This window comes from Marmota flaviventris, chromosome 10 (genome assembly GCF_047511675.1).
Source record: "Marmota flaviventris isolate mMarFla1 chromosome 10, mMarFla1.hap1, whole genome shotgun sequence".
NCBI classification, from domain to species: Eukaryota; Metazoa; Chordata; class Mammalia; order Rodentia; family Sciuridae; genus Marmota; species Marmota flaviventris.
In genome coordinates, this window is record NC_092507.1 from 108,810,629 (window position 1) to 108,827,718 (window position 17,090).

At 35.4% G+C, this 17,090-nt stretch overlaps 1 protein-coding gene across 1 annotated transcript in view; it reads right to left on the reverse strand.

The window, feature by feature from the left end:
• Nucleotides 1-4,185: 4,185 nt before the first annotated feature.
• Nucleotides 4,186-17,090, reverse strand: part of Spag17 (sperm associated antigen 17) — a 212,384-nt gene continuing 199,479 nt past the window's right edge. The window contains exons 46-49 of the mRNA XM_027940326.2: nucleotides 16,329-16,513; nucleotides 8,928-8,988; nucleotides 5,809-5,953; nucleotides 4,186-4,325 (exon numbers count right to left, since the gene is read on the reverse strand). Of these exons, the coding sequence (XP_027796127.2) occupies nucleotides 4,186-4,325; nucleotides 5,809-5,953; nucleotides 8,928-8,988; nucleotides 16,329-16,513 (531 nt within the window). The remainder of the gene's footprint in view (nucleotides 4,326-5,808; nucleotides 5,954-8,927; nucleotides 8,989-16,328; nucleotides 16,514-17,090) is intronic.

Below are 17,090 nucleotides of genomic sequence, written 5' to 3' on the forward strand. Positions count from 1 at the left end.
TCTGAGTGATTGATGCTCTGTGTTTATGTTCATGTACATGTTTATGTTCATGTTCATGTACATACATGGTATATTTGGGGAGGTGGGAATGTTCTAGATAGAGATTGACACGAATACCTTTGGACCTGGGCTTTTCTTTGGGGAAGTTTTTATATTACTAATTAAGATTCTTTGTTACAGCTTGTATTCAGATTTTTTATACATTCTTGAGGTAGTTTCACTTTTTATATTTCTATAACTTTGTCCATTTCATTTAAATTTCTGTGTTTTGGTAGTACAGTTTTCTTCCCAGGCTCAGAGTTGCAGGTCTTGTGGCTTGGAGATTTATGTCCCAAACCATGAATCTGTTAATTAAGCGTAACACTAAAGTGTTATGAAATGAGAGAAAGGATATAGTGGTGTAATTTGTTGGGCAGTATAATAATAAAGAATGAATTTTGGCTTAAGAGTTTTAAAGGCCTAACTATGGAAAGGCAAGAGAATAGAAAATATGCAGTCTAAGTGCTGCTTTTCCATAGCTTTACCACCATCTATGATTGACTAGTCTCTTGGACAGAAGTAGATAATTTAAAGGTATCTCTGTCTGATAAGTGTTATCCTAATCAAAAAGAAATGGAACCTGAAATAGAATGATGAGTACAATAAGTAGCTAAGTTATAACTTTGGTCAAGGTACTCAAAACTCCATAAAAACCCTAAAGACTACTGCCAGACCCTATACAAGGGTTGGGAATACTCAGTTGCCCTTATCTAATCCCTTGCCCTTGAGTATGCCTTAGGCCTAATGATAGGTTTTTGATGAACTGAGTACAACAAATGTAATGGATATCTCACCCAAGATTAGATTACAAAATACTGAACTCTGCCTTTCCCACATTTTCTTAGGGTCTTCTTGCTTGCTTTATGTATTATGAGTTAAAATGCCCTAAAGAGAGGCCTACATGCAAGGAACTGCAGGGGAACTACAGACAATATCTAGTGAGGAAATGAAGCCCTCAGTCTTAAGAGCCTGCAAGAAACTGAATTCACTGTATTTACTTGAGTAAGCTTGAAGGCAGATTCACCCCAGTTGAGCCAAAGCATCCCAACTGCAGGGATCTGGATTCTTTACTTACAGAAGCTGTGTGATATAAATAATTCCTGTTTTGAGCCATTAAGTTTTGGGTAATTTGTTAAGTAGTAACAGACAACTAATACAGCTTCTGTAGAGCAAACTATCTTTTTGTTACTTTATGAAGTGGGTTTAATAGTGCCTACTCAAGAGTTTTTGAGAGGTACTTAAAGGAAACAATGTCACTGTTGTTACTGCATCATTTTAATCACATTAACTGTTAATATACACAAAGTAGCATTAAGGCATAAGATATTTCTTCCTTTAGGAGTATTCATGAAATTACTTTTAAGTTCCTGCCAATAGAACTTTTGAATCTTTTTATTTGAAAGCTGTTCAACAGAATAAGACTTATCCAGCTAGAGATGCTAACTTTACTGCTTTATTTTTGGGCTAACTGCTGAAAGTCATAGACCACAATTGAAATCAACCATGCCTTAATTCTTTGGTTCCCATAGTGAAGGCCAAGACTACAGTATTAAACTGTGTACTGGGTTGAATAATGTCCTCTGGACACTTGTGTCCACCTCAGTCCTATGAATGTGACCATATTGGGATATAAGGTCCTTACAAATGTAATTAGTTAAGATGAGATCAGACTAGATTAGAGAAAATGGCTCCTTAAATTCAGTGACTCCTCATAAGAATGCCATGTGAAGATATAGAGGGAGGAGATGATGTGATAGTGGAAGAGTTTGGGATTGGAATGATGTAATCATAAGCCAAGGAGCACCAAAGATTGCTGACTACTATTAGAAGCTAGGAGAGACTTAGAACAAATTCTCCCTCAGAACCTTTAGAAGGAACCAACCCTGCCAAAGCCTTGTTTCTGACCTCTAGCCCAAACTGCAAGAGAATAGGATCTGTTGTTTTAAACTATCCAGTTTGTGGTCATTTGTTAATGTAGCGCAAGGAAAGTGCAGATTTTGCTACCAGGAAGTGGAATGCTGCTGCATAACAAATACCTAAAAATAGTGAAGTGACTTTGGAGTTTGTTCCTGGGTAAGAGCTAGAAGAATTCTGAGTGACATGGTACAAAAAAAATCTGGATGGCCTTACAAGAGCCTTTTGGTAGTAATATGGACACCAAGGGCAATTCTGGTGAGATCTCTAAAGGAGGTGAGTACTGTAGAAAACAATCATCTTGGATTCGTATGTTGTTATGAATAATGTTGGTAAAAATATGAACATCATAGGTGCTTCTGATGAGACCTCAGCCAAAAATAGGGAACATGGTATTGGATTGAATACTGAAGGAAAGGTGATCCTTACTGGAAAGTGACAGAAAACAGCCAAATTCAGTGTTCTACTGTTGGCTAGAAAATAGAACTTACAAATGAATTTGGATATTTAGCTGAAATTCACAAGCAAAATATGGAAGGTGTGACCTGATTTCTTGCCTCTTGTGTAAAAATAAAGGGGACAACTGTTCAGCAGAAAGGGATCAGAATATGATTATTTGGAAAATTCATAGCCTCTCCCTTTCCATATTGCAAAAGATGCAATGGTATATTCTGGAGAAATCACTAGACACGGGGATGAAAAACCTGCTGTAGAAAGTAGGCATTTGACCATGGATCCAATCAACCAACTCAGCAGAATCCAGGAATAGAAACTAGGAATAGAGATCTGTTAGGGTCTGTAAACAAGTCAAGATGGTGCCTGGCATTTTGCAGAGGGAGTGGTTTGTGAAGTAATGCCAGGGAGCCATTAAGTGTGGAGATTCCTTATTGGTTGACTGCTGTATCTAGTTTATGTTAATTAGATAAGCTGTGTGGAATGTATATATACCCCTCCTGTCCTACAATAAACGGCTCCCACTCCTGCTGTATCAATCTACACAAGTTGCTTGTCACTCCCCGGTTATTTTGCTGCAGCCGGACTGCGGCAGAGATCATCCAGGAAGAATCTGGAGAACTGTGATGTCTTACTTGGTATAGACCCCTTGATATTCATGGAAGACTGCTGGTTTGGGGGATATTTTATATCGGCATAAACTGATGTAACAGTTCTTAAGGAGACAGAGATGGGACAAAGTGAAGAAAAGCTATTCAGCTTCTCTAATTCTGTGAGCAGGAAGCAGGCTGCCCATAGAGTAGAACTGCTGCCAAGGGCCAAGAGGGCAGATCTCATGGAGAATCCTGGAGGATGGCATTGTTGGAGCCTCCATTGGCACAGAGGGCAGGTAGTGCCACAGGTGTCCTTGAAACCTAATGAATTTTTCCCTACTGGATCGCAAAATTGCTTTAGACCATTTTCTCTCTTGGTATGGGGATGTCTATCTTATGCTTGTCTCATACCATTGTAATTTGGAAGCTGGAAATTTGATTCCTAGTTTTACTGGAAAGGTATGAGGTAGAGTTTTCCAGAGGCTTTATGGTGTGATATGGTAACAGACTGAATACAATGCAGATGTGAGAATCTGCTATGTTCTATTAAGCCAAATGTTCAAGAGACTTGCAAAATTGTTTAAAAAAAAAAATCCACTCATTTAATCTTTGTTTTGGAGAAGTTATTCTATTAAAAATATGTATTTTAATATACTGGTTTATTTTTTTCTAGTTCTAAATTTTTCCAGTTTTAATCTTAGTTTGGTAAGTATTGTTAGGTTTTACCCACATACAGAAAAGCTTTTTGAAATCCTCAATAGATTTTAAGAATATAAAAAGAATCCTGAGCCTACAAAATTTGAAAATCATTGGCTTAATTGTAAATTCTTGATTCCAAAAAAGGGTGCCTAGCTGCTTTTTGGAAAGTATGATCAACTTATCATATACAATGAATGTAGTACTTACAAGAATGAACTATAGACTCACAAAAAATTGTTAGATTTTTACTTAAGATTATCTGGCCCGTTTCCTCATAAAATAGGAAAAGAAAACCTATCTTATTGAAGATTGAATTTGATAATATATAAAAGGGTAACTATTATAATTATTGAATACAAATATTTTCATTCAATGAGGTTAAGTGGTTTCTTGGTTTGTGGCTATAAGAAGAGGAGAACAAACTGAGGTATGTGGCCTCAAATTTGAATGTTTGACAAATCAAATCCCCACTTATTACTTACTGGACCTAATATGGAGAAACTTTACGAGACATGAAGACACCAAGTGTAGAGGAAGGAATTGTAGAAGTCTTCTGGACCATGGGATTTTCTTTTCCCTGGGGAAAATCTTTTGGTCGATTATCATAGTACTTGCTTGTTACAACTGGTAAAATACTCATTAAGGACTATAATTTTCATGACTAAGTTGTTTTTTTTTGTATATACAAACCCAAATAACATTTTCAAATCATAAGAGTCTTATTTATTTCTAGCAACACCAGCTCAATTTTAGGTACTCTTCTCTCTAGTGCAAATTCTACATGAACATGGTTAGAGGTTAGAGGTTAGAAGATGGATATCAATATTTTAAGAGTGTCTTCTGTTCTCCCCTATGTACACTTCTTGCCAAACTGTGACTGGCCTCTCTGTAAGGTGCCATCACTATAATCATGCTCCAAACAACATCGGCATCCAAATTTCATGCTTTATTTGGCGGGAAGAGGTCTTGGGAAATTGGCTATAAACTATCATTGACTTTGGAAGTAGATAAAAGATCTTAGAAAATCTCCCTATTCCTTCCCCATCGATCTGTGCCTAATTGATAAATGGTTCTACTCTGTAAGCAAGGAAATGGAAAACTTATTAGCATAAATTTCCTTGCTATCATCAGCAATAGCAATTCAGGTACTCAGGATCAGTATTTAATAACCTATGGGGACAGGGTAAGATTTAATTCCCAGAAGGAAAAACCAGTTCTTTAGTTATTTTCCTTCTATCACAATGGAAGAGCCTAATCACTATTAAAGATGGAAAAAAAAAAGAAAAAGAAAAACCAGGCTGGGGCTGTAGCTTAGTGCTAGAGTGCCTGCCTGGCATACGTGAGGCACTGGGTTCCATCCTCAGTACCACATAAAAATAAATAAAATAAAGGTATTATGTCTGTCCACAACTAAAAAATATTTAAAAATAAAACCATCCTATTTTAATTGTAAACCTCTTAACAGTCTCTACTACATCCTAGTTTATATTTTTCTTCACTGTCCTTGTTTGAATCATAGGCCACATTTTACTTTATGTTGAGTATCATCTGTCCTAAGTTACATAAAGGCGAGGATTTCCGCCCTTCTTGTTTGTTGCTATTTGACTTCATTTTTGCTACTGTGTTATATAATTTTAAAAAGTGGGGTACAATTTTCCATTTGTACATAAACTATATGATACTCTGCAAATAATGGGTATTAGGTACTTGTGTGATATTAATGTGGCTAGAGACACCAATATGAAGGAATGCCTGTATGATTCAGTGAAAATCCCACCTGTATATCTTCTGCCCCTGCCCCATGAGATTACGTTGTTTTAGGTGAAAGATTTATTTTGATTGTCTGATATTCCATAGATAGTCAATAACACTGGCATTCATTCAACTTGTAGTTACTTCTAATATACTATATATCAGGTATCCTTTCAATTTGGATGGATCCTTTAAAAAAATGAATGAAGACACAGTCTTTGTCCTAAGAAATTTAACTTATAATTTTATATGTAGAACTAATGAAGATATGGAGACGCATTTTGACATCCATGTCTTCCTCACTCCTATGTAATCTCTACACTATGTATGATTACCCAGATGGATCTTTAAAGGATATTTGCTTCCACAGGTAAGAACAGAACATCATGCTCAGTCATAATCTCAATATTGTGAGAGATGTGTGCTGATCCCTTGGCACCCTCCTCTCCAATAGCCATGGCAAACAGCTCCACCTTCAGCTCTGCCTGCAAACCAGCTGCCACCTATAAGACAAATGTAGCCGTAGCAGTAGACAAACACACGGAGTTCAAATCCTGATTTTTACCTAATTTAGGCAAGTTACTTAAACTCTCATCTTCAATTTTCTTATTTCTAAATTTGGCACTAAATTAATTATAGTGTTCTAAGCATTTAGCAAAATTATTTTCTAGGATTAGGTAGAATTGAGTAAATGGGACCCAGAATAAATTTTTCAGGGGGTAAATTTGGGGAAAAATCATAAGGAAACTAAATGCCAGGGTATTAGAAGTGACACTAAAGGCAAACTTCTGCAATACCCACAATTGTGCTATTTCTTGAATATTAATTGAGAATTTTTTTATTTATTGGCATCCTTGCAGGTGGAGATTAATTTAAGATAACTATAAATGTAATCTTAAGATGAATCTAAGAGAATAGGTGAATTCCCTAACATTCCTACCCAGTGCCTTGGTCCTAGTGTTCCTAATACAGGATGTGTAAAGTGACAAAGCCAGTAGAGGGAGACAGAATTAGTTTAAATGCAAAACTACTTAGATTTGAAAGCTACATGGAGGAGGCTTGTACCAACAGAAAAGAAACCTGATACATAAAGAAGTAGAAACACAGCAAGGCATGGGCTTCTTGCCTTGTTCCTTGAAAAGAATACTAGCCAGGAAAGAAAGAGCTGTTTATGTTTCTAAGCTGCCTCTCCAGGAGGTGAGTTAAAAAGCAGACTTGGGAACAGTTATCTGGAAAAAAATAAATAAATCAGAAACTACCACATGGAAAGCAATTAGATACAAATGGAATTTTTTCAATATAGTTTTATAAATAATAGAATTGAAAAATGTTTCAGTTTTTTCAACAATGTGCATATATGCATACTGGAGGGGATCCAACAGCTCTGTTCCTAAGAATCAGACCCTCAGTTCTCCAAGCCCAAAAATCAAAACAGGGCTGGGTAATGATGAAATTCAGCATGAGGCGAGCTGGAATATTGCCATCACGCAGGTTTACCCAGGCTTTGAGCATACTCATTTAAAGTTGGCGACTAACCAAGCTGAACAGTGGTTAGATTTACATATGGTGAAGTCTATAGATTATATTTTTTGCTAGAGCCAAAACTTACTGTCAAAAAGAAATGAAAAAAAAAAAAAAAACTAGAAAAAAAATCTTAACAGTATAGAGTGAGCTTCAAAGAATACACCCTGGGTTTTTTATTATTTATAAAGGTTGATCCAACAGTCATTTCAGCTTTTGGCATAATTCCTACTTTAGATTAAAATGAGATTTACTAACTTCCCAGAACATGAAAGAGGATTTGCTTTGATTTTTGTTTTGCTTTATGTTGTGAAGATTCTGAAATCTTAACATAATACAGTGGATGAATTATTTCAGAGAGGCACTCATGAATTTGTGGACTTAGTCTCAACACGTACTTTTATTTGGAGTTTCATCCTTTGTAATGCTGTTTTTCTGTTGATTATGAGATAACAGAGGTAGAAGTGGGCTAAGACTGTTCTAAACTTCCTCGTTGACAGATAAGGAAAAGGCTCAGAGCATTAACTGACAACATCAGCATTCTTGGGGGTATAGTCAAGAAGCCAATGGACTTTGCACTATTCCAGACTGACCCATCTCTGTGAGGGAATAACAACTCTGCTGCTTTAAGAGATGGAGACCCAGGGAGCATTGTGTACTTGTTACAGTCCCAGATACCCTTGCTAACTGCTCTTCTGAGCCTAAGTTTATAGTCCCATCTGTGATAAATGGCTCATATATTTACCAGATTTCCTACTTCATTCTATCACTTAATCATATGCACCTTGAGTACCTGCCATGTGCCTGGCTCTGTAAGCTCTCTGTGTGTCTTACTCTTTTTGGGTTTTGTTTTTTTTTTTTTGGTATCAGGGAGGAATTCAGGAACACTTACCACTGAACAACATCCCCAACCTCTTTTTATTTTTATTTATTTTTGTTATTGTTTTTTTAGAAACAGGGTCTTGTTGAGTTGCACAGGGCCTTGCTAAATTGCTGAGGCTGGCTTTGAAGTTGTGATCCTCTTGCCTCAGCCTCCCTAGCCACTGAGATTACAGGAGTGAACCTCAGTTTTAACATCCTCTGCACCTAAGCACTATCAGTGTCATATGGGAGGAGCTCAGTTTGCTGAGTGAGAAGAAAGGGATGTTAAAGCAGCCAAATGATGGACTAACCAACCTGCATGCATGATTTTATTACATTTAGTGATGAACTTTTGTTTACAATATATCATATTTCTGAAATTAGAATTTAAAATAAGTGGGTAGGGATATAGCTCAGTTGGTAGAGTGCTTGCCTTACATGCACAAGGCCCTGGGTTCAATCCCCATCAACCCCCCCCCCAAAAAAAAAGAAGTTAAAATAAGTGACAATATATCATTAATATACTTTTCTTGTCACTAAACATCTCATTTGGGGGAATGTATCAAAGTCAGAATAAGTTATCAAATTCGTTTTTTTCAGAGAACTTTGGAGAACTGAATCCGCTGATGAATAGCTACCCATTTCTTAATATGGCATTAAAAAATATTCCCTGGCAAAAACCAAGAGAGCACACCAGACTTGTGTAAAATAGAATAGAATAATTACTGGTTTTTCTGAAGGATTTTTCACTTTGCAGAAGAATTTAATTTTAAGTTTAACTTTGAAATTAGTCTTCATACATAACTGTACGTAACCATACTCCTTGAGCAAGTGAGGGGAGCTTCAGAAATGTTTCTGTAACTAGAAGTTTAACTCTGCTTAACACAGGATCTTTCCCATGGTGCTTAAAGGAAACAAATGATATCATGCCACATACTTTATCAATAGTAGGAATGTTTTGCTTATAATAGTAGAAAAATTATACCTGGTTAGAACTGAATGGGTAGAATGGTTTAAAAGGTCACTTCACTGGGAACATAGAAATCCACAGGTGCGTGCACACACGTACAACAGATAACACATAATAAGACTTACAGGCCCAGGTTTGTAAGTCACTTTCAGTCCAGTACTGGGTGCGGGCTGCTTCACTCTAAACCTACGAGGAAGAAAGATGGAAATAAATGTATGCTATAATGAAAAATGTGAGCAATTAACTGGGATGTTATACAACCAAGGAGGTGTTAATATTTGTTACACAGGAGCCAGGGGTCCATAGCATTAGAAAAACAACCATAATATTCAGTTGGGAGGAGAATTTGGGGCCCATTTCACAACTGCCTTTCCGGCAGGTTTCATCAACATTCGATGGACTCCAACCTGAGTTTCCACCTTTTGTTATTGTAGCTGATGAGCAGCATGGGCCTGGACAGAGTGTTGTGAGTGTTTGGCTGGTGTGTGCATTTCAGCGTAGCTGCCAGGGTGAGTGCAAATGCTGGCAGCCAGATTGTTAAGCTGAAGAATAAAGGTTCTTTTGGAAAGCAGTGGAGCATGGGAGCAAGTCCTACTCTGTCTTGGAAATAGGGTTTGCATGTTCCAGGAGAGGAGAAACAGAAAGGGCTCAGAAAAGGTTGAGGAACTTGGAAAGCTCTGTGCTCACCAATGGTGCTTATTGATCTCTTTCCTTTCCTGTGGTTTGTGGGTTCCGCATGAAGGTTAAAGATGGGGAGTAAATTAAAACACCTATGGGATCCTGCCTCTACACTGATCCCAACCCCACTTCTGCCAACCACTTTGCTGTCCGTTCCATCATGGCTGAATTTAACAATCTGTGGAATTAAATCTCTAAAACTAAAATTCTGTACTGGAGAGAGGAACTGCATGGATGAGTTTTATTAGTTCAAAGTTAACTCCCCACATACTTTGTTGGCAACAGCCTAACAAACAACAACAGAACACAATAATGTCTGAACTGGTGGCCTGAGTCCCTCATCAGGTTGTTTTCCTAGAAAAGCAAAAATTATTTCTAATATTGGGGATTTGCTTCAACTAAAAGGTGACAGTGATCTTTCAAATTGGATGTCTTCATTATGCTCCTCCATTTGATTTACAATCCTGAATTTAGAATCCCAAACATTCTTAAAGAGCTTTCCATTATAATAATGCTGAAAGTGAAATCTTTATTCAACTTTTATTAAAAAAAAAAAAAAAAACACAACACTCCCCTGTACACTTTATACTTGATTCAAAATAGAGGACATTTTATAACTAGGAGTGATCTTGACACAGATACATGGTGTATTGATGCAATGAAAAGAACTGAAATACCTCGTAAAACTGGTGACGACACCTGTGTTAATAAAGTGGAGTACCTCCGGGAGGTACTGACAGCAATGACCTCATGCTCAGGAGGTCTGAGGTCCAGCCTTCTCTAACCTATAAGACCTTAAAACAAGTTGCTCAGTTTCTTCCTGAGTAATAGTCTCTAAGCTCACTTCAGGTTCTAAGATTCTATTCGTTTTGACCTGGAAATGAAAAACTGACATTTTCTTGTCATCAAATGCCAGGTAGAGTATGTTTTCAGGTGTGTCTGCAGGCTGTGAGTTAGTGATTTGTTATTAATTCTAAGTCAGATCTTTATAACTAAAATGTCCCTAACGATTTGGGTTTTTCCCTTTTTTGCTTCAATTATTCAGAAATAATATAATGAACAAAGTTGATTTTTCAAAGTTGAAGACAGTGTTTTTAAAGGCAGGAAGATAACATTATCAAGTTACATATAAGAAAATTCCCATTAGACTATTGGCAAGTTTCTCAGAAGAAACCCTGTATGCCAAGAAAGAATGGGATGATATATTCATAATGCTGAAAGGAAAAAATCTACCAACCAAGAATACTATTGCCAGCAAATAAGTCCTTAGAAGTAACAGAGAAATGAGTTATTTTATATACATGCAAAATGTGAGGGAATTCATTACCACTGGACCTGCCTTATAAGAATGCTTAAGGAATTTTTTCAAGCAGACACAAAAGGATAAAAAATTACTATCATGATGCAACTATACATATGCAACTATAAAAATTACTGGTAAAGTAAATATATATTATATCCAGAATACTCAGATATTATAATGGTGATATGTAAACTACATAGATCTTTGATATGAAGGTTAAAAGTTAAATTGGTAAAAAATAAAGTACAATGTGTTGTGAAGAAATATATAAGATAAAAATGCAAATTAATTTCAAGAACATGTGGAAAGAAGTTAAAAATCTAGAATTTTTGTATACAACAGAAGTGAAGTTGTAATCATCTTAAAACAGATTATAACTAATGTTTATGCAAGCCTCGTGATAACCACAAAACAAAACAACAACAATAACAAAAAAATCATAGCAGGTGTACAAATGATAAAGGGAAAGAAATCAAAGCTTAACCCTACAGAAATTTACAATCATCATGGCAGACAGCAAGAGAGCAGGAAGGAACAAAAGAGGTACAAAACAACCAGAAAACAAATAATAATAAGATAATAGAAAGTTGCTAGCTATCAGTAATAACCTTGCATGTAAATGGATTAAATTTTCAATTGAAAAGATACAGAATGACTGTGTGGATAAAAAGGAAAAAAATATATAACTAAATGTTATCCTACAAGAACAAGAGACCCACTTAAGCTTTACAGATACAAATAGGCTGAAAGTGGAAGGATGGAGAAAGATATTCCTTGTGAATGGTAAACAAAAGCTGGATGCAGTGACACTTGCCTATAATTTCAGCTACTCAGGAAGCTAAGACAGAAATATCACAAGTTCAAGGGCAACTTCAGCAACTTAGTGAGACCCTGTTTTAAAAATAAAAAGGGCTGGGGATGTAGCTCAGAGGCAAAGTGCCCCTGAGCTCAATCCCCAGCATCCCGACCCCCAACATACACACAAAGAGACAGCAGAGGAGGCTTGGCTTATATTTGATAAAATAGACTTCAAGTCAAAAACTGTCATAAGAGAAAAATAGTCATTTTTTAATAATAAAAGGGTTAATTCATCAACAAGACATAAATAATAATTATAAGTATATTTGCAGCTAACATTGGATCACCTAAATACACAAAGAAAATAATACTAAAATAAGGGAGAAATAAATGGCAATACAATATGAGGGTAATTCAATACCCCACTTTCTACAATAAATAGATCAACCAGGAAGAAAATTAATAAGTAAATTCTGGACTTGAATTAAACTTTCCACCAAAGGGAACTAAACAGATGTTTACTAAAATTTCTATTCAACATAAGACAGATTTTTCTCTTGCACACAGGAACACTCTCCAGGATAGACCACATATTAGGTCACAAAACAAATCTTAACAAATTTAAGATTGAAATAATATCTGTATCACTTCAGATCACAATGGTATGAAACTATAAATCAATAACAGGAGGAATCTTCAAAAATTCACTAATATTTAAATTAAACAATTTGCTCCTGAACAATAAATAAGTCAAAAAAAAATCAAAGAAGAAATTAGAAAACATCTTGAGATAAATGAGAATGGAAGCACAACCTATAAAGTACAGTGAAAAAATTTCTAAGAGGCATCTTTAGCACAATAAATGCCTACATTAAAAAAGAAGGACTCAGGGGCTGGGGATGTGGCTAAGTGGTAAAGTGCTCATCTAGCGCGTGCAAGGCGCTGGGTTTGATCCTCAGCACCACATAAAAATAAATAAAATAAAGGCATAGTGTCCAACTACAACTAAAAAAAAATATTTTTAAAAAAGGAAGGATTCCAAATAAATGGTCTAAAATTACATTTCAAGAACCTAGAAAAAGAACAAACTAAACTCCAAATTAGCAAAGGAAGGAAATAATAAAATCAGAACAGAAATAAGTCAACTAGAGAATAGAAAACAGAATAAAACTAAGAGGTGTGTTTTTGAAAACAATAAGCAAAATTGAAAAACTCTCAACTAGTCAAAGAACAAAAGTGAAAAGAATCAAATTTTTAAAGAAGCAAAGCAAATTATAACAGACATGTTAGAAATAGAGATATTCATGACAGACTATCATGAACAATTATAAGCCAAGAAGTTGGACAACTTACAGGAATTGGATGAATTACTAGAAAATATAACCACCAAAATGGAGTCATCAAGAAATAGATATCCTGAGCAGACCAATAGCAAATAAAGACATTTAATAAATACACAAAAACCTCCCAAGATGGAAAAGCAAGGAAGTAGCTAGCTTCACAGCTAAATCCTACCAGACATTTAAAGTAGAATTAATAGCAATACTTTAAAAACTGTTGAAAAACACAGTTAGAAAGATTGTCTCCAAACATATTTTGTGAAGTATTCATTTCTTTGATCTTAAGCCAGAAAAAGATATCACAAGAAAAGAAAACTAAAGGCCAATTTCTCTAATGAACATTGATGCAAAAATTACTAGTATTTTAAGAATATTAGTAAATTGAATCCAGCAATATATCAAAAATGTTGCATGTCATGACCAAGTGTGATTTGTCCCTGGCATACAAGGTTGGTTTAATGTACACAAATCAATGTGAAATATTCATATTAACAGAATGGAAGAATTTATCATCTCAATTGACACAGATAAAGCATATGACAGATTCCAGCATGCTTTAATTAAAAACTCTGAATAGTTAGATACAGATGAAAACTTCTGCAACATAATAAAGGATGCTTATGAAAAATCCACAGCTAATATTATAATCACCAGGTAAAAATTGCCACTGAGATACAGTACAAGGCAAGAATGTCCACTCATCATTTTTTTAATATTTATTTTTTAGTTTTAGGTGAACACAAAAATATCTTTATTTTGTATTTATGTGGTGCTGAGGATTGACCCCAGTGACTCATGCATGCTAGGCGAGCACTCTACCACTGAGCCACAACCCAGTCCCACTCATCATTGTTATTCAACATAGAACTAAAGGGTACTAGCAATAGCAATCAGACAAGAAAAATAAAGAATAGGCCTCCATGTCCAAAAGAAGTAAAATCTTCTGTTTACAGATGACATTGTCCTATATGTAAAAAAAATTCACCAACGATTCCATAAAAAGCTATAACTAATAAATGAATTCTGTAAAATTTCAGGATACAAAACCAATATGAAAAAATTAACAGAATTTTTATACACAAAATAACAACCTAACTGAAAAAGAAATTAAGAAGACAGTCCTATCTCCACTCCCCCATTCAGAAACAAACCTAGGAATAAATTTAACCAAGGAAATATTGGAACACTGAAAACTATAAAACATTGATGAAAGAAACTGAAGAAGACAAGGAAAGATATCCTGTGCTTATGGTATGGAAGAACTAACATTGATAAAATGTCTATACCACCCAAACTAATACAGAGATTCAGCACAATCCCTATCAAAGTCCCAAAGGCAGTCTTTACAGAAATAGGAAAAAAAAAAAAAACTACACTTTTTAAATGGAATCATTAAAGACTCTGAATAGCCAGCCCAATTCTAAGAAAATAAAATAAAATTAGAGGCACCACATGTTCTGATTTTAAATTAAATCACAGAGCTATAATAATCAAAATTTAAATAAGGTACTGGCATAAAAGCAGACACATAGAACAGTAGGAACAGAATAGAGATCCCATAAACAAATACAAATCTACATGGTTGATTAATTTTTGACAAGAGCATAAAGAGGATACAATGGGGGGAAAGGACAATCTCTTCAATAAACAGTACTAAGAAAACTCAACTTGTACATGCAGAATGAAGTTGGACTCCTGTATGACAATTTATACAAAAGTCAACTCAGATTGGATGGAAGACTTAAATATATGATCTGAAACTCCTTAGAAGAGAACATAAAGGAAAAGCACTGGACATTGAACTTCACAATTATTTATTTATTTATTTACTTACTTATTTACTTATTTATTTATTTAAGATACCACACCAAAAGCCCAAGTTACAAGATGGAAAATAAATAAATGGAACTACATCATACTAAAAAGCTTTTGCACAGCAAATGGAATCAAGAAAATGAAGTGGCATTGGAAATGGATTCTAACAGATTGGGAAGAAATATCTGCAAACCATGCATCCGGTGAGAGATTAATATCCCAAATTAATAGCTCATACAACTCAATAGTGGAAAAAACTAATAACATGATCATAAAACGGGCAAAAGACTTGGATACACATTTTTTAAAGAAGGTACAAAAATAGCCAACCATGAAATGAAAAAAAATGCCCAACTTCATTCATCATCAGGGAAATGCAGATCAAAGCCATTATGAGATTTTACCTCATACCTGTCAGGATGACTATTATCAAAAGGTTGAAAGATAACAAGTGTTAGTGAGGGTGTGGAGAAAAGGAAAATGTTATACCACTGGTGGGAATGCAGACTAGTATAGCCATCGTGAACAGTATGGATGCTGCTAAGGATATTAAAATCAGAGCTACTGGACAACCCAGTAATCCTGCTTCTGGACAAATACCTAAAGCAAATGAAATCACCACCCCATAAACATGGGAATAAACACCTCCACATTCACTACAGCATTATTCACAATAGCTAAGATATAAAAATAACCCAAGTATCCACTGACTAATAACTGTTAAAGAAACAGTGGTACAATGGAATAATATTCAGCCCTAGGAAAGAATGAGATCTTGCAATTTGCCACGACATAGATGAACCAGAGGACATTATGCCAAGTGAAAGAAGTCAGACATAGAAGGAAAAAGAGTACATCATCTCACTTATATTCGGAATCTGGAAAAGAAAAAACACAAATGTACGATGATAGAAAATAAGAGGTTAGCAAGGACTGAAATGAGGGATAAGGGGAGATGTAGGCAGAGGATACAAAGGAGCAGATATGTGGGATTAACAAATCTAGTGATCCAAAGTGCACCATGAGGATTATAGGTAATCATACTATATACAGGATTCATGCTAAATGAGTATATTTTAGTTTCTCTTGCCACAAACCAAAATAAGGGTAACTATGTGAGATAATGGATATGTTAATTTGCTTCACTGTTTTTTTCATTTTACTATTTATATGTGTCCCATAACATTATATTTTTAAATATATACATTTTATATCAAGTGCAAACAAATGTTAACTCACACATTATAGTTGGTGATTAATTTGAGAAATGCAATTTCAAGTTATGCATAGTAGTTATTGAAACACTTGTATAACTTTTTTTTTTTTTTTTTTGGCTAGGGTAGATCAGGACTTGAATTGCTTCCAAGTATGGATAAGGATTAATAGAGGGCAACTACCATGTAGTTGAATCTTGGTAAACACTAATTTGTTGAATGAATGAATGGATGGATGGATGGATAAATTAGTGAGTAAATGATTGAATGAAAACTTCAAGATTCAAGATTCAAGGCACAGTTACAGTTCAATCAATGTTGCCTGATATAGTAAGACAGACAAGTGCCAGCGCAGGGCACTTGGTGCCTTGGCCTCACCTGCAGAAGTCCACGCCAATGTTCTTGAGCTTTACAGTGGTTGCATAGGTGTGTCCTTCTTGAAGCACTCCAAATTTCACTGATGGTGGGAGAAGATGGAACCCAAAAGGGGATGACTTTATATTATTAATGGCAGCAGATGCAATAGAGGATGTATACACTTTTCCTCCAACAGAATCTTGAACCTTTGCAGCAAGGAAAAATTAATAAAATGGTTTTCTCTGGTGTTTCCAAGATTTTTCTTATCCCTGCTACCAGGGGAAAATAACTGCTTTGCTGGGGGAAGAAATGAAGATTTATGGAGGCTCCTAAAATCTTTATAATATCCCTACAAGAATAATTATTTTATTTATTTTTTTTCATAGAACTGAAAGATAATTTGCTCAAGTGTTAAGTGGTGATGTTTTAAACTCAGGTTTGTATGATTTTAAAGTCGGTGATCTTTCCTCTGTGCCAGGCCTAACAAATGTCAGTTCCTCTCAATCTCCTGGTGGACTCATTAAGAAAAATTGTTGACCCCACTCCCAGAGTTTCTCATTCTGTGTGTCTGCAGTGAAATGAAGAATTTGCATTTGTACACATTCGCAGGTGTGGCTAATGTGCTGTTCAGGTAATCGCACAGAGCACCGCTGGTCTATGCCTTGTTAGTTCCCAGATCAACAGCATGACATCTCCTGAGAATCTGTTAGGACTGTAGCATTTCAGGCCCCAAATTAAGATCTAGTGAGTCAGTATCTATATCTTTAACAAGAGCCCCAGGTA